The 22372-nt window shown below is 33.3% G+C and overlaps 1 protein-coding gene across 4 annotated transcripts in view; it reads right to left on the bottom strand.

The window, feature by feature from the left end:
* Positions 1–2181: 2181 nt before the first annotated feature.
* The window catches only part of PPFIA2 (PTPRF interacting protein alpha 2), a 470166-nt gene continuing 449975 nt past the window's right edge, over positions 2182–22372 (bottom strand). For 3 of the 4 annotated variants that reach the window (XM_061205833.1, XM_061205835.1, XM_061205836.1), the window contains 5 exons: positions 20984–21081; positions 13753–13928; positions 12806–12874; positions 5516–5675; positions 4270–4328 (listed from right to left, as the gene is read on the bottom strand). In XM_061205833.1, the coding sequence (XP_061061816.1) occupies positions 4270–4328; positions 5516–5675; positions 12806–12874; positions 13753–13928; positions 20984–21081 (562 nt within the window). Of the gene's footprint in view, positions 2211–4269; positions 4329–5515; positions 5676–12805; positions 12875–13752; positions 13929–20983; positions 21082–22372 lie in introns of those variants that run through there. The other variant, XM_061205834.1, reaches the window with a different exon arrangement.

Here is a 22372-nt window from a genome sequence, read left to right as displayed (position 1 = left end):
TTAAATGTCTTTAAAAATAACAATATAATGTTACTAAAAAATGTAATTTGCTGAAATAAATTCTGCATGATCTTTTGGTAGTTGCATAGAATTTTTTTACTGTAAGGTATTAAAATTAAAATGTAAATATTTTCTTTTAAAATCTATAGAAAAGTACCAATTAATTGAGCTGTTTTGCCTGTGAAAATGTACTAAGTATATACAAATGAGAACTGCTTTACATTTAAAAAGCAGTTTTATTTATAGAAAATTATATTTGTAAAGGCTCTGATTATTTAAAATATGAAAATTCATAATGTTGATAGATAGTTAAAAGGAAGAAAACCAAGGTTCTAAGCTTAATCCATTAAATGGGTTTTGGAATCTGGCAAAATGATCTTATACATTGAAGAATATTTTATGGTTTTTGAGGCAAGTAACTGGATCTTTTATATCCCTGTATGTTAGAGTCTATTTTAAATGGTTAATATCTCTTATTAGGTGATCTCTTAAAGGGGAAAAACTGTTTATGCAATTAAGTTGTGCAGAACAGTAGATACAAATCTAGTTTGTATTATTATGATACCATAGTTTCTATATTATATTTCATTTCTGTAAGTCAAGATCCCCATACTCAGACGAACTTAAAAAGCTCTTTCCCATTGTTTCTAATCAGGCAACATTTTTAGAAAATTTAAAATCACTTTCATAAGCAAGTTTAGTGCTCCCTCTTGTGGCAGACTCACTTTTGAAGATAAAAGATTGATCACTAACAAGAATGATTTTCATTATAGTTTAAGTAAAATTTTAAACTATATGTGACTAGAAAACAAAGCTTAAACAGAGAACTGGAAGTATTTTTGTTTATTGACAATGGAGAGGGTTTCTGTTACCATTATCTTTTGAGTGAATCTGTTAAACAAAAATCGACATCAAAACAAATGTAATGTACGTGCAAACATAGCAAATTAAATACAAAAAAGGAATTACTAATGACAGGTCTTGCTGTTAATAAGATCAAGCAGCAGAAAATCAGCAGTTAGATAAATGGTATTCTTAAATAGATTTTACTTTGAAATCTCCCATATAAACAAAGAATAAACAACAGTAACACCACCAAATAAAGCCACAGGGAAGAGATTATTCTTCTATACTTTTATACACTATATATGTTAATCATTCTGTCTTTAATTTATTTCCTCTGATAAGACTGACTTCAGGGAAGTCGCAACAAGGCCTTCTCGGCTAAAAGCATATAACGTTAGACATGAGTCTGGCTAATGCCCTATTATTACATTGACAAAAGGGAAAGTTTTCTGGGGTTTTGTTTTTTCCAGTGGAAATGACCTCAGACTCTGCAGTGGTTGACATTCACTGAACGGTGCTGGCTGGAGGTTCAAGGTATTTGGGTGAACATGTGGTTCTTAGTAAAGTTTGTTTTTTTTCCTTGGTCCACAGGTAATAAGAAGAGATCATTTTTTTTTCTTTATAAATTTTTTTAAATAGTTGCTTTTGACTCTTGTAAACAGTTTGGCTTTGTTTTGTATTGAAAAGGAGATCGAGCCATCACAGTGCTATTTCTAAAGATATAGGACATCCCTGATTTCCTTTAAAGGTCTATTTTTGGCTCCAGTTCCAGGTTAAATCATTCTTTTTTACATGATCAGAGGCAGGTTTTCAGCTTTAAGGATTGACAGACTTGAAGGAGAAACATGTGGAAGCATGAAACATGCTTCCAGGAAACATATCAATTTGTTACAATTCAAAAACTGTAAAAATGGTGGAATGGTAAATACAAACAGTACTTGGAATTGTCAAATGTTTGCACTCAAGACTCCATGAACCATATATTTTATTTTTTAAAAAATCATATTTATATCCATTTACATAAGACTTACACATTTAAAAAGAAATGCATACACAGTAATACATAAATGCCAAGTATATTACAATAAAACATGAAAAAAAAAGTGGCTCCATTTCATAAAAGCATCTGTTGTACAGAATTTATGATGTGGATGATGCTTATTATTCAAATGACTTAAGCATTTTCTTACAATTGTAGTAAACTAATCAAACTTAATATCTGACTCCCCCCAAAATCACATTTTCAGCTTAATAAACCATTAGTTGTGATTATTTCCTTAGAATTCAGTCTTCACAAAGGTTTTCACTGCTTATCTTCTTAGATGGTAGTGCACTTTAGGTAGAGTAGACTGAAAAGACGACATCTAAAATATGTAATGGACAGCATTAGTTTACTGAAAGATCCCAGATTGGAAAATCTCCCTCTGCAACTCTTGATGCACCTCCATGCATCCTGCCCACTTTTGTCCTAAGGGTAGGATATCATCTCAGGTCTAACCAGTGGCTGTATGTAATTAATATTTGCTCCTCTCTAATTTTGTGCAGGCGAGGTTCATAAATAAGATTTGCTCAACTTTGTAAAAGTATGGCAGATAATATAAACAAAGGTAGTCACAGAAAACGTCAGCAGTCCTTTTGAAAAGCGTACAGCTTGCTCATTAATAAAGAGTTGAGTTCACCTATTCCATGGAATAGATCTGTATTCTAACTAACTCATATATTTTAGAGCTCTTCAAAAGAGACCTTTGTTTAATTGTGACAAAAACATAATGATGATAATCAATCAGTAACATATAAAGAATCTGGGTTAGTGATGTGGCATCACTGATTCTTTCCAGTCATAATATACTTAGGAAAAGATCACAATTACTATCCCGACACAAGAGATAAATAATATGATCTGAACTGTGTTAATAACAAAAATGCTAATATTTCCTCAAAATAGAAATTGGTTGTCCCAGATTAACTTATTGGAAATAAATACCTTTATCCCATTTAATGGTAAAAACTAGGGAATATGAACTAGAATGCCAAGCACAAAATACAGATTACAAATAGTTAAAGAGTAATTCTACCCATCAGTCAAGAGCTAAGGAGCAAGCACTATTCAACATATTAAATAGTCATTTGTAAATTAGTGAAGTATTCTAATTCTAGTTCCTGGTAAATTATCATGTTATGTGTAGAAACTATTACAAACAGTATTTTGGAAAGCCTCTTATTGAGCCAAATTATTACAAATTTTAGCTCATGCCTAATGAGATGCCAAATTGTATACCATAATTAAATTTTTAATGTTAGGGTTTTACATTCTGAAATTAAATCTCTTATCTGAAAGCTTTTTGTTTTATCATCAGCAGCTTCAAGTAGTGACCCAAATAAGGCAGCATATCAGCTCCTATATTAGGCCCCAAAGACCATCAGTAGATTGTGTGGAGCTTTTAGTTCAAGGCAATGAATAAACAGCACAAGATAAGCGGTTCCTCTCCCCATCCCTGTGCACACATTTGGTTCTAAATATTGCTCTGAAAAGTGTTTTCCCAAAATTTTAATTCATCGTAAATGGTAGAATATTTTGGTAAAGCACAGTTGTAGATTAAAAAATGTTTATGAGTTCTTGACATTTATTTTCTATGAAAACACAGTTTTACTAAGACCGGTTTTCAATAAAACTCCATTTTCATATGGATTTGGAAGTAGATTCCATCAACTAGTATTTCTCAAAGTACAAATGCCTTTATATCTTATGATTATATAGCATGGTTTTCTGTCCTGTCCGCCATTGTTATAATGTTATATCACTTTGTTTCTATCTGCTATAAACCCCAGGTACTTAAAATTCCTATACGTTTGCAACAAATATTAATCACATTGATGAAAAACAACATACCAGAAGTTCAAATTTTTCAGTTATACTTTTGTTTTTAACGTGAAATCACCTCCACATCATTTTCCTGGTTCTGCCACTATTTGACTCTGGGTACCTACTAGAATACTATTTGCCTATTTCAACTTCCCCTATATAAAATACTCACTTAAAAGTGTGTTGTTCTGTAAGTGCCAAACTCGCATCAGTAAAATGCTATACGCATCAATATAAAGTGCTACGAAAAAGTAGAAGCCAGCGTAGTAGCAACCCATTGATGTGTAATAAGATAGTGACAGGCCTCCAACAGATGGGCCTTAAACCATAGCAGACAGATGGTGATAGGAAATCCTAGATTAAGAGTTACAATATAAAGAACCTTTCCACTCTCTAGCAATTCAAAGGGGTTATCTCACTTCTGTACTGCTAGGCCACACCAAAGAGTATCGTGTATATTTACTAGTCTATGTAGGTTCCATTTTTTTTGGCGGTTTGTTTTTTGTCAGCCAAGGAAAACTACTCACAGCAAGTCAGTGCTGCCTCCTTTGAGTGGCTTGTCAACATGAGTATGTGCGAACAGTGGAGTTGTCTAACCTCTGCAGTCTTGATGAAGGAACTGCAAATGGAGAAAAGGGCTTTAGAGGGACTTGGATGATTGAGTACAAAATTTCAGATGAGAAAGATTTATTTTCCCTGCATAAAGGGATCTGAACATATGAATAGACCTTCTTTCTCTCAGATAGAAGCCACTCATATTCCTTTTCTCAAGACAAGCTACTAAAGAAAATTTATTCCAATGCGATTCAACTGAGCTTTCAAGTTGTGTATTCCTCCTTAGATGAAATCTGTTAACAAGAACAGTTCCCCTGGGTGCTCCTGTTTTTGAAGCAAAGATTGCTCTTGGAGAATTCAGTATGATGGATTGTCTTCCCCTCCAATACTGAAAAGCTTCTATACTCATTTTAATCATGTTAAATTCCTCATGAATTTTGCTAATGTGTTCCATAATAGTAACAACTTAGAAGAAATATAGATCAAAGATCATGGTTTATACTGGAACTTATTTTAAGGGCCATGATAACTATCACCTTGACAAGAAATAATAATTCTAGGTGATTGTCTCAATAAAGAGAGTGGGACTTTTTTGTTTAATGCTTACCAGACAGACATAACTTTGTGACTACAACTTCAAATTTGTCTCTCCTCCAGAATGGCTGTTTTCCTTTGTGAAGTGTATAACACAAGTCTAATGTCCACAGAAGGAAATACTAATTGGGAAATTACTGTCGGTTTTGTGTTTGTTTAATTCTCTTCTCATGGTTGTGCTTGTTTATTTAAGGCCTTCTGCCTTGGTCATAGGTGAGAATATCTGATGAGTCTGAGTTTTTAAGATGAAATAGAAAACTTGCAATATTCAAGCATGTAGGGTGACAGTGGAGTTAATTTCCATTTATTAAGGACCTTTAGTCCAAATCCATCCTCTGGACAAATTATTTACTTGGTGAATAGAAGAGTAAAGAAACACAAATCATGCAGATGTTTTTCTTCCTAGATGTGGACATTAGCCAAAATTGTCCTTTTTAGGATATTTTAAATTATTTTTAAAATATGAATAAAGTGCCATGAGTTCATGCATTAGCAGCTTACAAAAGAGTATGGTCTGATGAAAGCAAAGTAAACTTCAAGCAGAGCAAACCAACTTAAGAAAAGAATCAATTCCAGAAAGCTATGCAAGATCAGAGAATGATAGCATTTGCTAAACAAGCTTTTTACTTTATAAGCAGAAATGCAAAACTACTGTACCATCCGTTGTCATTTTCCTTGACTGCCCCGATGTTGTGGTTAACCTAAATCCAGCCGGTAATGTTTCTGAGGACCCAGGCATCATGCTGATTCCGTGTACTTCACGGGGAGGAAACTGCCTTCTCCAGGTCGACCCACGCCTGAAATTCTTGTCATCACTCTGCCGGTACAGAGATACAATTTGATGTAATGAAAACAAATAAACTAGTCCAGGTGCTTAAAACATGTAACACTGATTATGTACATTCAGTCTGTAAAGTATACATATGGAATATTATACTTTATTTCGAGGGTTATATTGATTCCAAAATGAGAATGCAGGATATGTGAAATAGAAATGTTTTTATTAAAAAGTTCATATGATTTTGAATCTAAACATATATAAAAGTAAAATCTTTGACAATTTAAAATAAAACCCCAAAGTTTTTCCAAAAAGAATATTGGGTATACTTTGTTGCACTTCATGCCAACTGTTTTTATGGTATGAAATGATATACTTAGTTGAATAAGTATTGGGTAAACACTATTTGGTTCACACACTTGATGAACTATTTCATGAATTTTGCTTTGATGTATACAAGATATATGTTATGGGAAATCTATATTTGATACAACCTGGCTCATATGGGATACTATAATTTATATTCTGTGTAAGAAACTAAATTTGTCATTTGCTAGATTTCAGCTGATACAGAATTAACTTGTAGTTTGTTGAAAACCCTATGCAAAAATGGTCACCTTCCTTTTAATAAATACATGTGCTCATTAAATGCCACTAAAAGCATAATGTAACTCTGGTTGCTGTTTTACAATGTAATTCTTGTTGCTGATTCTATTATATCTTAATTGCATAAAATCTTCCCTGTCTGTGCATACACATTGTACCTGCAGACAAACAATTATTTTCTCTGAATTGGTAAGCAACAATATGTAATTTACCATTTGACTGATTATATTCTTTGTTTCTAATCTAAGGAAAATATTAATCATTCTACATAGATCTTATCTTCTTATATCACTAAGTTTTTCATCTAAGGAAGGACTGTCTACTCCCTAAAATTATAGTTAAATACGTGTGGTTGACTCTGCTAGCTCAGGTGACTTCATTTGGGCATAGAGAATATAGATAGATATTCATCATTGTTATAAATAAGAAACACTATAAAGTATTCTTCATCATAGACTACTAATTTAAGTAGCATACAAGGTTAATCTGGGAAAAATAAAATCATTTATGTAATTACATTTATCCATTTTTCTTTTAGAATCCTTATTATTAATATATAAATTTTGCTTAGATTTGATAGCCATTTTACACTTTAAGAGATTTCTGCTACTCTTCTCAGCTGCTGCATTTTACTTTGCCTTAGACCTCCAAATGTTTATAAATGGAAAAAAGAAGCAGAATTTCACAGTTGTGGCCTCTCTGACTTCTTGAATCTTGGAGAAGTTGTTGCATGAACATAAATTTTCTTCAGTTCTATAAAACATTACATTACATTGTAGGAATGTACAGCTCCTATAATGTGTGAGATAAGGGCTCAAAAATATGCCAGTAAGTTGAGAATTTAAATCATGATTCCTTAACTTCTGCTCTTTCAACACAGTGTTACTGCAGAAAGTTAATGGGAACTATAAGACACAACATCACAGGAAAAGGTTTCCATGAGAGGAGATTGAAAGATATGCTCTCAGCTGAGGATATCCTCTGTCTGTAGCAGCACATGAGCACTTCTCAAATCATTTCAGTGGAATCTGAATGCGATCAGCCCCAGAAACAAGTCTATTCTGGCTCCAGCTAAGTTGTTTAGATATTTTTGTTCACACTCAACAAACAAAACCAAAATCAAACAAAGAAACAAACAAAAAACTGAGACAAAAGCGAGTAGAGGGTTTGAATGACAAAATCATGTGCTTTTTTAGTAATAAAAAGAGGCAGCATATTTTAAAGGCAGATAATAACGTTCCATTTAGGCCTTTCAACTTGTTCATTACTTTTAAGAAGCAACACTAGAACCCACATAGACTTGTGTCTCTGACTGGACCTCTACTTCAGGTCAGTCTGCATTTTAGAATCTAACGATATGACAGATCTTTAATAATTTTTATTAAAATTATTTTCCAACTTTTAAGTAAGGAAAATAATTGTATTTAAAAGTGTGTATGTGTTTATGCAGACTATCTTTTTGATTCAACAATTAAGAATAAGGATTAAAAGCAGATACAAACTACTATATATAAAATACATAAACAACAAGGCCCTACTGTACAACACAGGAACCTATATTCAGTATCCTGTAATAAACCATAATGGACATAAAAAGAAATTGAGTTATTTGTAGTGAGGTGGATGGACCTAGAGTCTGTCATACAGAGTGAAGTAAGTCAGAAAGAGAAAAACAAATACTGTATGCTAACATGTATGTATGAAATCTTAAAAAAAAAAAAAAAGGTCATGAAGAACCAAGGGACAAGACGGGAATAAAGACACAGAGCTACTAGAGAATGGACTTGAGGATATGGGGAGGGGGAAGGGTAAGCCTGGACAAAGTGAGAGAGTGACATGGACATATATACACTACCAAATGTAAAATAGATAGCTAGTGGGAAGCAGTCACATAGCACAGGGAGATCAGCTCGCTGCTTTGTGACCACCTAGAGGGGTGGGATAGGGAGGGTGGGAGGGAGGGAGCTGCAAGAGGGAAGAGATATGGGGATATGTGTATATGTATAACTGATTCACTTTGTTATAAAGCAGAAACTAACACACCATTGTAAAGCAATTATACTCCAATAAAGATGTTAAAAAAAAAAGGAAAGACTCATCAAATGACTCATCAAATGGAGATATCAATAGACAGAAATTATAATAATGATATGCATTATATATATGATATATAATATATATACAGAGAGAGAGAATCTAATGGAAATTCTGGAATTGAAAAGTGAAATAACTGAAATTAAAAATTCACTAGAGAGGTTCAATAGCATCTTTGAGCTGGAAGAATAAAGAATCAGCAAACTTGAAGATACAGCAATTGAGATTATTCAGTCTAAAGAACAGAAAAAAAGAATGAAGAAAAATGAACAGAGCCTCAGATACCCATGGAACATCATTGAACACACAATATACACTTAATGGGAATTCCAGAAGAGGAGAGAATTAGGCAGAAAAACGTATTTGAAGAAATAATAGCCCAAAAATTCAAAAATTTGACGAAAAACATTAATTTACACATCCAAAGTCCAAGTAGACATCATAGTAAAACTGTTAAAAGACAGTGAAAATCTTGAACGCAAGAGAAATTGATGTATCATACAAGGGAACCACAATAAAATTAACAGCTAATTTTGTATCAGAAACAATGGAGGCCAGAAGGAATGAGATGGCATATTCAAAGTGCTGAAAGAAAAAAAATCCTGTCAATCAAGAAGTCTTTTTCCAATAAAAGTATCCTTCAACAATGAAGGTGAAATAAAGACACTCCCAGACAAACAAAGAGTGAGAATTTGTTGCTAACAGGTCCTGCCTTATTAAAAATACTAAAGGAAGTCCTTCAGGGTAAAAGGAAACGACACCTGACAGTAAATCAAATCCACATGAAGAAATAAAGAGCAAAAGGCAATTATATAGGTAAATACAAAGACACTACAAACATATTTTTCTCTTTTATTCTCTTAACTGAGTGAGTTAAAAAACAATTGTCGGGTTTATAACATAAAGAGGGAATAGAATTATATTGGAGAAAGGAAAGGACACCAGACAGTAACTTGAATCCACAGAAGAAAATGAAAAGAACCAGAAATGATAAATATGTGGTTTAATAGAAAAAATTCTATAAATACATTTTTTCTCCTTAAATTTTTAAAAAGACATATAAAGCAATAATTATAACACTATTATTGGATTTATAACACATATGGATGTAATATATGTGACAATAATAGCACAAAGGGTAAGGGAGGGAACTGAGCTATATTGGAGCAAAGTTTTGATAATTTATTAGAATTGAGTTAGTATTAATCTGAAGTATATTGTGATAAATTACATATTATAATCTCTAGAACAAACTGAGACTAGTAACTCAAAAATATAATAAAGAAACCACAAAGGAATTAAAATGTACATTAGAAAAGTATTTAACACAAAAGAAGACAGTAAAGGAAGAACAGAAGCACAACAAAAACAAAAGAAGACATGAAGCATATAGGAAAAAATAAAATTGCAGAGAGAAATCCAACCATATCAATAATTACTCTAAATATAAATAACAAACATTCAGACTAAATGTAAATGACTTAAACATTATCAAACCAGATTAAAAAAACAAGATTCAATTATACACTCCCTACAAGAGACATTTTAGATGCATAGACACAAATAGGTTGAAAGCAAAAGAATGAAAAAATATACACCATGCAAACAGTAACCACAAGTGAGGTAAAGTGTCTATACCAATATTAGATAAAATAGACTTTAAGACCAAGAAATATACTAAAGGGGCTTCCCTGGTGGCACAGTGGTTGAGAATCTGCCTGCCAATGCAGGGGACACGGGTTCGAGCCCTGGTCTGGGAAGATCCCACATGCCGCGGAGCAACTGGGCCCGTGAGCCACAATTACTGAGCCTGCACGTCTGGAGCCTGTGCTCCGCAACAAGAGAGGCCGCGATAGTGAGAGGCCCGCGCACCGCAATGAAGAGTGGCCACCGCTTGCCACAACTAGAGAAAGCCCTCGCACAGAAACGAAGACCCAACACAGCCATACATAAAAATAAAAAAAAAAGTTAAAAAAAAAAGAAATATACTAAAGACAGAGATATTTTATAATGATAAAAGGGTCAATTCATCAAAGTGATATAATTATGTGCACCTAACAACAGAGTCCCAAAATACATGAAACAACGCCTGACAGAACTGAAGGGAGAAATAGAGAATTCCACAATAGTAGCTAGAAAGACAACCTACTGAACAGGAGAAAACATTTGCAAATGATATGACTGATAAGGGGTTAATATCCAAAATATATAAATAGCTCATATAACTCAACAACAAAAAGACAAACAACCCAATTTAAAAATGGGCAGAAGACGTGAATAGACATTTTTCCAAAGAGGACATTCAGATGGCCAGCAGACATGTGACAAGATGCTCAACATCATTAATCATCAGAGAAATGCAAATTAAAACCATAATGAGATATCACCTCACACCTGTCAGAATGGCTGTCATCAAAAAGAACACAAATAAGAAATGCTGGAGGGGATGTGGCAAAAGGGAACCCTCGTACACTATTGGTGGGAACGTAAATCGCTGCAGCCATTGTGGAAAACAGTATGGAGGTTTCTCAAAAAACTAAAAGTAGAACTACCACATGACCCAGCAATTCCACCCTTGCGTATATATCCGAAAAAAATGAAAACACAAGTTCGAAAAGATACATGCACCCCAATGTTCATAGCAGCATTATTTACAATTGCCAAGATATGGAAGCAACCTAAGTGTTCATCAATAGATGAATGGATAAAAGGGATGTTGCATGTATATATACAATGGAATACTACTCAGCCATAAAAAAGAATGAAATTTTGCCATTTGCAGCAACATGGATGGACTCGGAGGGTATTATGCTAAGTGAAATAAGTCAGACAGAGAAAGACAAATACTATATGATATCACTTATATGTGAAATCTAAAAAATAAAACAAACTAGTGAATACAACAAAAAAAGAAACAGATTCACAGATATAGCGAACAAACTAGTGGTTACCAGTGGGGAGAGGGAAGGGTGGAGGGGTAAAATAGGGTTGGGGCTTAAGAGGTACAAACTATAATGTATAAAATAAGCTACAAGGATATGTTGTACAACACGGGGAATATAGCCAATATTTTATAATAATTATAAATGGAGTATAACCTTTAAAAATTGTGAATCACTATGTTGTATACCATAACTTATATAATACTGTACATCAACTATACTTCAATAAGAAAATTTTAAAATTAAAAAAAATTTTAAGTGGCTAAATGGATAAATAAAAACCAAAAGAAAAATTAAAAAATAAAACAAAATAAAACCATAATGGAAAAGAATATGAAAAAGAATATATATGTACATATACACACATATATATACATATATATACATAGAACTGAATCACTTTGCTGTACGCGAGAAACTACCACAACATTGTAAATTAACTATACTTCAATAAAGAATTTTTAAAAAAGAATAAGTATTTAAAAGATTATCAAAGTTATAAAATTAAAATCAGTTAAATATTAACTGTTTTTAAAAAATATTAATCATTATCCTGATTGGACAGGAGTATGAATTTACAGGAAGTTAGCTGAGGTCAAGACTGTAGAGCTTATCTGTCTAACCTCCTCTGAAAAGGACAGCTTGGGTTTTATAAAACCAAGATCACCTGCCCTGCCCATTTGAATGTGGAATTATTGTCTCATTTTAGGAATTGCTGTGTTCATTCACAAGACTATTTTAATCAGCTTTTCTTTACAGCCAAGAAACACCTGCATTTTGCAACACAGAATTATGCATCACTGTATTTTCCACTTCATACTCAGGTTTCCTCCCCATTTCTTCCAGAACGATCCTTGAAAACCTCAGAAGGAATATTAAAATCCACAGTTTATCAATGCACAGAGTGTGCTAACGTCCCTTGTATTCCTTCATCTTGGGAGACTACTTACATGTTTACTATTTTCCAAATCATTTAAACATGCATATACTATGTGTAGAGATTCTTACACTCAATACAACCTTCAATTCCTATGACTGTTAAAATGTTACTCATATATTTTTAAGGAAAACACAATATTGATATCTAAAATAATCAAAAGCTTCCCATTTATTGAAAGCAAGTTTTCTCTTCCTTATAATACCCTAAAATTTCCTGTGAAGATATACTGATATTTAAGAAATAAGCACATCCCTTATTAAAGAGCTGAATTTATTAGGACTAGTGTTATCATTACTTACAATTTAAAAAATTTTTGCTCAACATTATTTTGCTGTCATAGCTCATGAAAAATGTCTGAATTTGAATTACTTCTTAGTGTTTCTAACTGCTGATATGATAATATCTATGAATTCATAAAGTTCTTTCCCAAATCAAATTAGTAAAATTAAATATTTAAGAATAATAGTGGGGAAAATTCTAGATTCTATCCATAGAACAAGCACCTGATTAATTTTGAGCACTAGTCCTTGAAAGCCATTTTACTTGTACTGTCCCAGGTCCATTTTGAATGACAGACAAAGACTTACTTCATCCAGTCGCCGTTCAGTTCCCAGAGCCAGGAGGTTATTGTATTCCCTTTCGAGAATCTGCCTTGCCTGTTGAGATCAGATTACAGTTAACATCATTGAAGTCACCTTTTATTTGAAAAATCATAGCGATTATATTTACCCGAGAAAACATTCCAATACCCTGTTTTATTTACAGGGGTCTTATTTTTTTCATCCTCTATATCTATAAGCCATTGTAAATTTTAACTATAAACACAAGGAAGGGCAATTTTCTTTAGTCTGTGGACAGTAGAGACAGCCTCACATAAACGTCTGAGGTCAAAGGGTTTGACCTCACTTTGTTACTTTATTCCAATTGAATATTTTATGTAAACTTTGAAATATATAAAAATGAAATAAAAAGTAAAGTTAGACTGCCACATTTTTATCAAGTCTATGCAGGTAGTTCTCAAACCTGGCCAATCATCATCATTTGGGGAAACTTTAAATGATTAGGGTTCCTGTGCCCTATCTCTTGATATCTGATTTCTTAGGCTTATGATGTAGATTGCACATTTTATTTTAAGTTTTTAAGGAACTCCAGCAATTCAAATAATTATCCAGCCTTGGGAATCAATGGCACACCCAGAGCTGAGTGTATAATTCAGACATGTAAATAGAAACGACTCTCCCTCAGAGAGAGGCAGAGACTAAAGGCCATCTGTCACGGATATCGTTTGGGGGAATCTGGCATTCAGGTGGGAGGTTGGACCACATAACTTCTAAATCCCTTTCTACTTAATTTTATGATTTTGTTTTGGCTAGAAATCCAGTAGCTTGAAATTAAAGTCCCAGTGACATATATCAAAGGTTGAACTAACTCCCATTAGAAATCATGAATACACAGCCAACTTTTTTTTCCTAAAAGTTTACTTTGTCCTTACATAAACCAGGACATAGTGCAACTACAGCACAAAGGGGCTTGCCTGGGTATTCTGTGTTGGAATCTGTAGTAATAAAGCTAAGCTGCTGTAGTCAAAGTTCTCATCCAGGGCTATAAGTGAGCCATGCACACCACTTTCAAGAATATTATTTGCATATTCTCGAAGTCCAATTGCTTGTATCCAGCGAATAACTCGATCATTGCTCCACACCAACACATCTAGAAAAAGAGGTGCATCATTTTAGGCTGCAGTATTTTGCATAGTAAATAAAAACTGCTAGCTGAAATGAGCCACAGGCGTCTGGCCAAGTCAGCATTTATGTTGGCTTCTTTATCCACTCCCTAGTGCAGCTGGCTCCTTGTGTTACAGGTATTTACCATTCTAATAACTAACCCTTTCTACTTTTAGCCCAGAAAAAAATTTGTGATTTTAAGAGTGTTTGTTATCACTGAAATGAGAGCATTTCCATCACATGGAACATAATGTCTCAAAGTGTTTCTTGTTTTCATTCTGGAGCTCTAGGAGTCTGTCTGAAGTTCAATGCTTTTACCACCAGATGGGGACATTTCTTATTTGTGTCCATATACAGCTCTTCAGTCAAGAGAGCAAGATGACAATCTAATACGGTTCTTCATCAGAGTATTTTTAAACTACTACCTGACTATTGTGTATAGGCTAGAAGAAACTTTTTTTTTTCCATCTGAAGCAATAAGTCAGAGAACAGAATAGTAAGAGAACAGGCACTCAATAGTTTGATACTTACCCTACTATTTTGTCAATCCGTTATTTCTCAATCACATACTAATCCAAAAATCAACCACTCTCAAGTCATAAGCTGTTTTTCCTTTTAGGTTGAAATGCAATATTTTACTAAGGTACAAAATACTTTGAATTTTATTTTCTAAAACTAAAACCTTTAGAGAAAAATGTCATATATACCTTTTTAGACGAAAACATATCAAAGTATATTTTATCCTTTTTCCATTCCTTCTCATTATGAGTTGACATAATACTACATAATAGCCAGCAAAACAGTCAGAAGGACCAGAATGTTCCATTGAAAAGAAAGAATTTTGAGGAACTTAAGGGGAAATAAGAAAAGAATTAAAACTTTTTTTCTAATCCTTGAGGTTCCTCAAGGCCTGGCAGCTTTGGCACCTCTAAATTACAATCCTTAAGGGGAAATGAGAAAAGAATTAGAACTTTCTTTCTAAAAAAAGAATTAAAACATTTTTTCATTTTTAGAAAGGGAAATGAAACCCATAATTTACTAGTACAGTAAAAGTAAGTTTTCCTATTAATTTTTTTTTCTTTTAGAATGAAATTTATACCTTATCTGGAAAAAGTATAAAGAATACTTTGGGAACTATTCAACTTCAACTGTTCATTTCCCCAATTTAAATTACCTGCAAAAATCTTATTAGTATTTTCTTCTTTGTGTGTGTGTGGGTTGGGGGGGTTGAGTATTTATATATTAAGTTTCTCAAAAGCATTACTAATTTGTCCTAATGCATTAATTTATAACCAATTTAGATTTTCTTGTGTATAACATTAAAGCAATAAAGTGATACTTCAGCACCACAGAGGTCCCCTCATGTCCTTTCTCAGTTATTATCCTCACCCCAACAATAACCAATATTCTGACTATGCTCACCCCAGATTAATTTTGCCTGATTTTTTAGTTTTTTATAAATGAAGTCGTGCAATATGTATCTTCACTCAATATAGGGTTCACTCATGCTATGGCAAATAGCAGTAGCTTGTTTATTTAGTATTCCAGTGTATGATTATGTCACAATTTATCCCTTCTACTGTTTATGGAAATTTGGGTGGATTCTACTGTGGGTTATTAAGAATAGTGCTGCTTTGAACATTCTTATTTACGTATTTTTCTGTTGGCTGTGTATATACATACTGCTGTTGAGTAAATAGCAAGGAACAGAATTGGTGAGTCATGTTTTATACATACATTTAATGTTAGCAGATATTGCTAAATACCACTGTCACAATTTAAAACCCCCAGTAGCAGTGCATGAAAATCTGCATCTTTACCAATATTTTGTATTTTTCACTTGTTTGGGTTTTTTTTTTTTTTTAATTTGCTTGTTTTTAGCCATTATGGTAACATTATGTTGTTATGAGTTGAATTGCCGCCTCCCCACAAATTCATATGTTGAAGTCCTAATCCCCAGTACCTCGGAAAGTAACCTTATTTGGAGATATAGTCTTTACAGAAGTAATCCAGTTAAAATGAGGGTATTAGGCTGAGTCCTAATTCAGTATGACTGGTTTTCTTCTTAAAAGCGGAAATTTGGAAATAAGATATGCACACAGGGAGAACACCATATGAAGATGAAGGCAGAGATCAAGGTGATGCTTCTATAAATTGAAGAACGCCAACATTGCCAGTAAACCACCAGAAGGTGAGGGAGAGGCATGGAACTGATTGTTCCTCACAGCCCTCAGAAGGAACCAACCCTGCTGATACTTTAGTCTAGCCTCCAGAACTGTGAGATACTACATTTCTGTTGTTTAAACCTCCCAATGTGTGTTACTCTATTACAACAGCCCTAGCAAACTATCCCTTTGTATCTCATTTTAGTTTTGATCTGTAACTCCCTGATACCTGCTTGTTAAGCAATTTTGTATCTATTTACTGGCCATTTGGAAATCTTTTTTTATGAAGCTCCTATGTATCTTCTTCTCATTTTTTAAACATATATCCTTTTCTTGTTCATTTGTAAGAGTTCTGTAGATATTCTAGATATGAGTCTTTTGTAGATGTGTATTGCAAATAGCTTTTCCAACTCTGAAACTGTCTTTCACTCTCCTAATTCTTTCAGTGACCCTAAGTGCTTAATTGTAATGAATTTCAGTTTATCAATCTTCCTTTAGGGTTAATGATTTTTGCGTCATGTATAAGAAATATTTGCCTATTTCTAGAGAATATGAAGATATTTCTCTATGTTCATATTCTCTTTTCTCCTTGGATTTTCTGGTGATGTTTTCTCTCAGATTTTATTTATCTGAAATATATTAATTCTATCTTTAATATTGATACAGTTATAGAGTTTAGGTGAGATGTTAGTTTCAATCAGCATTTTAAGGATGTCATTCCATTTTCATCTGGTTGTTATTTCAGTTGTGGAGTCAGATAGCTCAAGTGTTGCTCCTTTGAAAGTAATGTGGAGTCTTCTCTGGAAGGTTCTAAATTTTTGTTGTTGTTGTTGTTTGTTTGTTTTCTTTTGTTTTGTCTTATTCTGGTCATCGTTTTTAGCAGCTTTACCGTGCCCAGATGTGTTCTCCCAGCCTTTCTCTTTTTAATCTTGCTTGGCATTCATAAAGTGTCTTGAATCTGTGGCTTGTTGTTCCCATTCATTTAAAAAAAAATATCCACCAGTATCTTTTCAACTATTGCTTCTTCCTCACTCTCTCTTACCTCTCTTTCAGGGATTCCAATGACACCTATACTAGGCTCCTCCCTGTGTCCAGTGTCTCTAATGATCTGTTTTGTATCATTCATCCTTTTATTTCTTTTCACGTTTCAGGCCAGATATTTTCAACTGATCTATCTTTTATTTCATTATTAGTTCCAGTTTAAACTTTCTGCTTCTTAAAATTTCCATTTAATCATTTCTTAACATATTGATTCTAGCTATTTATTAAAATTTTTCCATTTTGTCACCTATTTTCTTAACGCATTAATCACAATTGTTTTAAAGTCCGTGTCTGAAAAAAAATCATCCAGGGTCACTTGTGGATATATTTCTATTTTCTGTTTTATTCCTTTTGGTTTTCCTCATTTTGCCCCATTATTTGACATGTTTTATATATATATACATATATATGTATATATATATGTGTGTGTGTATATATATATATATAATCCCTGACTTTATGACTGAAATATGCCTCAAGAGGAACTTTGCATAAAGTGTCAGGCTTACTAATTTCCTGTTTCTCCAGGTTCTTGGTTCCTCAAGGCCTGGCAGCTTTGGCACCTCTAAATTACAGTGTTCCCTCCCCTGTTCTGTAAGACAGGGAAAAGCAGCAGAGAATGACAGGCTTACCTCTCAACACATTTCTCTTTTTCTCAAGATCATGGCCTCTCAAGTCTTGGGTGTCTTAGTTGCTTTCTGCTGCCTTCAAACAGCTGTTTATTGATTGATCTAGTTTTTCTACTTGTTCTTGGTTGAAGATTGATCTGATTTAATGTATTCCATTATAGTCAGAAGTGGAAATTCCTCAGATTAATTTGTACTCTTTTTGTCTCTACCAATCCATGGTGGTGGTAAAGCATTTGCATATGAATCTGGAAGGTATATATACCTCACATACCTCTACTTAACTCCTATTGTGGCTTGAACAATCTTATTTCAAAAGAAAGGCCCTAAGTCTCTCTTTGGATTTGGTTTAATGAGAAACATGTGAGGAAAGACTCAAAATGCCCACTTTCCACAATCGCATTACTATATCCTGCTCCAGCCAAAGAATGAATTTCTTCAGGAAGTAGGATGTTTATTGTCTCCCTCAGAGTTTCAGCTCTTTCTTTCCCCATGTCTTCAGCAAAGCAAAGGACTTAGGTAATAATCCTTACTATCTATGGAAACTTTATATTATATATATATTCACTGGGTCTCCCTGGTCAGTCCTAAAGTATATGTTTTCCTCTGAGCATTCATTAGTTTTTCCATTGAGGCATTAGACCTCAGAAAACAGGATGTAAGTTGGTTGGTATTATGTTTTGGTTACATTAGTCAGCTGCTGTTGATAGCAACTGATTAGTTCTAACTACTGGTTATACCACACTTGCACTTCAAAAGTTGGGTAGGTATGTATGATTGGCAGTAACAGTTCTCCAATTATTTTTACTAAATGCAACATTTAAAAAACTAATGGGACAATAGTTCAACAAAAATGTCGAGTTTTCTTTACACTAAATGGATTTGTAAATAGGAAGTATTTGTTCTTTTCTGGAGCTGGATTTATATTTTGATAGTCTATGACATACTTTGTAGTTACCATATTTCTGTAAATATACGTCTACCAAAAATTCCATTGCCATACCTGTAGTTATTCATGAAATAATAAATATAAAATAATCCATTTATTTACAGGGTAAAGGTAAATAAGACACTAATACCAAATTCTCTTCTTCAGAACAACATAGTTTCGTTTTGTTTTTCATTTTGTAAATCAGATCCCTTTCTATAAATCTGTTTCCAAGCAAAATTTATGCTCTGACTTTAAAGCTTTGTAAGGATCCTCTTGAACTAAACAATAAATTTCTAGAGATCAGTGTTGACTGTTTCCTAGCAACAAATTAAATGCTTATAGATTCTTGATATTCACATGGTCTCCTCACTTCAGAAAGCTGTTCATTAAGGTCAAGGTTAACTAACACTTCAGATAATAACAGAGACCCCTAGTCACAGTCAAGAGTTATTCCTGTAATGTCATCAGATCAGTTATAGGAAACAGGCTATATATGATCTCATTCACAGCTACATCACACATGGAGTTGCCTGTGTATAATCATAGTGAATCCTGGCAGTTTTTCTCAGAGCTACACTCTAACTAGCAATTGCCAAATACTAATATAATATTTGATGTAGTGCCAAGTCATCTGTCTATATAAGAAGCATTTCATGTGATGAGACCAAGCATAATAAAATCTAATTGGAAAAAATACTTCAAAAAAGAAAACGAGAAACGGGTATCCCACGGGTAAAATCTATTTGTGTGCTAAAACATCTTCTGTTAGGTCAAGCACAGACTTCCTTTTGGTGTCTTTCTTTGGCCAATTAGTTCCCAAATTTCAATTCAACTGAACAGCAGTGCTCTAAAAACAACTTGCAATTTCCTGGGTCCCCAAAATAAAGTGAAATCAAATAACCCAATTTTGATAATGGAAGAACACTTTCTTGCTCCTAGGTAATGAGTCAAATGAAATGTTACAAGAAATCCATTGTGTGTCTGTCTACTCTCCAATGAACCATATATAGAAAAATATTTTTAATCAATCACCTTCACAGGCATTCAAACCCATTCCACTCTAACTAATGTACTATCCAAGAACTGCCAAAGATAAAAGTGATTTCTGACAATATTTATCACAAATGAAAATTACAGAAGTCTAAGATAGGTGATCTGAAAGAATAAAACAGTGCTAAACTTTAATATGGGAAGGAAGGGTAACATGTAATATATACTATTTTCATGTCTTAGGTAAGCTCTAAAGGCAGTGAGGATGACAATAAACAGACTCGTGCCTAACTTTGAACAATTAATGTACAAACACTTATTGAATTTGATGAAATGCTTCCATATATCAACTCCTGGGTAATGGTAAACAGAAATATAAGGAGTTTATTTTGCTTCTACTTAAAATTTTCTTCCAAAAATTTGAGGCTTTTTTCCATTAAAAAGTATAAATAGACATAAAAAGGCTTATGATTTTTGCCCAAAAAAGTCCCGTAGATATTTATATCTTATACCTAATCATTAAATTTTCCTTCAACAACAACAGTAATAAAAATAAAGTGGTCTCTAACAAGTATGAAGTCTAACATGTTGTTCTTTTTAAACAATTATTTCCCCTGTATATTAAGGTACTGCTTAACATTTAAAGGGTTAATTACTAAATACAGTACTTTTCTAATAAGTCTGTTATAGGAAGTGTCTTATTGGTTTGTACAAACAATAGTTGCAGCAGTTAGTAATGTTTCTAAAATCATTCCTAGCTGAAATTATTAGTGGACTAGTCTCATTTATAGGGGAAAATTCCCTCTGTAACTTCTATATAAAAATCCCTGTATAATTTCAACAACTATATTACAAAAATAAAATATCTGGTCACTGAAATAAAATTCAAATGATGCAAACCAGGGATAAACTGCTGTAAATAAATTATATACCATGTTTCTCTGAATCATAATGAGAATGTTCTATTAAAAGTCTGACAAAACTATCTATGTGAAGGCATCTTTAGGATAAACAGAATATATAAGTAATAGGTTCAGAGGAATAAATCTCAATTCAGAAAATCAAGAATATTCCCCAAATGGGATATCTATCTTATGAAGTGATGATATCCTTTTCTGAGTTTTAATCAGAAAAGTAATGAAAAAGAAATAATGATGACACTCTTCTAGCTGAATACTTACGTTACTTAATGACAATTGTAATGCATACAGCATTTTAGGTTCATAAAAGTGAAAGCTAAAAATCCCAGAAAAAAAAAGGCATTTGATATGAAAGAAAGACATATTACCTTTTATTTCATGTTGGCTTGCTTCCCGTCTTCTTTCTAGTTCTTTTCGGTCATAATTCAACCTTTTTAAGCACATAATTCCATATTGTAAACTTGTTCTGTTATTTTTTTTTTTAAAGGAGAAAACACATTTAGTTTACTCAGTAGATGATTAGGCATAGTCAACACTATGCACTACTTCTTCAGGCAACAGGTTAATAAATTCCATTTGTAATTAAATCCTTTAGAATTGGAGGGAATTAAAATTATAGTTATTCTAAGCACACAGTGTTTCTAAAGAGTAAAAAAAAAGTATTTTCGAAATAAAATAACCATAGTCTTAAAAATAATCTTGGATTATGTTGTTCATCCACATGTCTTTGTTTTCCATTAGGCTATTTCAACATTGTTTGAAGACAAATGAACATTTTACTCCTTTGAAAAGAGTCACTATTATGGAGACAAGAAGGAAGTTATAAGAAAGGGATACTCTTCTTTTTAGCTGATGAGAAAAATAATATAAAAACATGAATGAGGGGCTTCCCTGGTGGCGCAGTGGTTAAGAATGACATGGGTTTGAGTCCTGGTCTGGGAAGATCCCACATGCCGTGGAACAACTAAGCCCATGCACCACAACTACTGAGCCTGAGCTCTAGAGCCTACAAAGCCACAACTACTGAGCCCACGTGCCACAACTACTGAAGCCTGCACACTTAGAGCCCGTGCTCTGCAATGAGAGAAGCCACCACAATAAGAAGCCCGCACACTGCAACAAAGAGTAGCCCCCGCTCGCCACAACTAGAGAAAGCCTGAGCACAGCAACAAAGACACAACGCAGCCAAAAATAATAAATAAATAAATTTATAAATAAATAAATTTATAAATAAATAATAAAAATATGAATGAGTTAAGTGATAACATACAGAACCAAATACTAAAATGAATCGCCACCAACTCTAAGTGATACAGAAATATGTGAAAGGAACAAGTCAGCAGATACTGAAACTCTATATGGAAAGGATATTGTGGAAGAGCAGAAAACTGACTGATCCTTAAAGGATCAGGCAGAGGGAGGGTTAGTAAAGGATATGGAGCACCATGAACATAGGATTGCTGATGAAATGTTAAATGTGTGGTGATAGCTCCTCTGTCCAGAGTGAAGATCTATGCCAGGAAGTTAGGAGGAATAAGATTTTATATGGAGAATGGGGTTACATTAAGGAAAGTTTGCGTTCAGAGTAAGTGTAGAACACATCAAGGTAATAAAAATTATTGGACAATTTTCACAGGAGGATAAAAATGACAATAAAAGGTTTTGGTTTAAGAGAGAATAATCTGGTAGTAACACAGGAGTTGGGGAAAATAGGTAATTCTAGGGGACAGGGAAATTAGTTGAGGAAGAAATGCTGT

This window comes from Eubalaena glacialis, chromosome 11 (genome assembly GCF_028564815.1).
Source record: "Eubalaena glacialis isolate mEubGla1 chromosome 11, mEubGla1.1.hap2.+ XY, whole genome shotgun sequence".
NCBI lineage: Eukaryota > Metazoa > Chordata > Mammalia > Artiodactyla > Balaenidae > Eubalaena > Eubalaena glacialis.
This window is presented reverse-complemented; position numbering and strand designations above follow the sequence as displayed.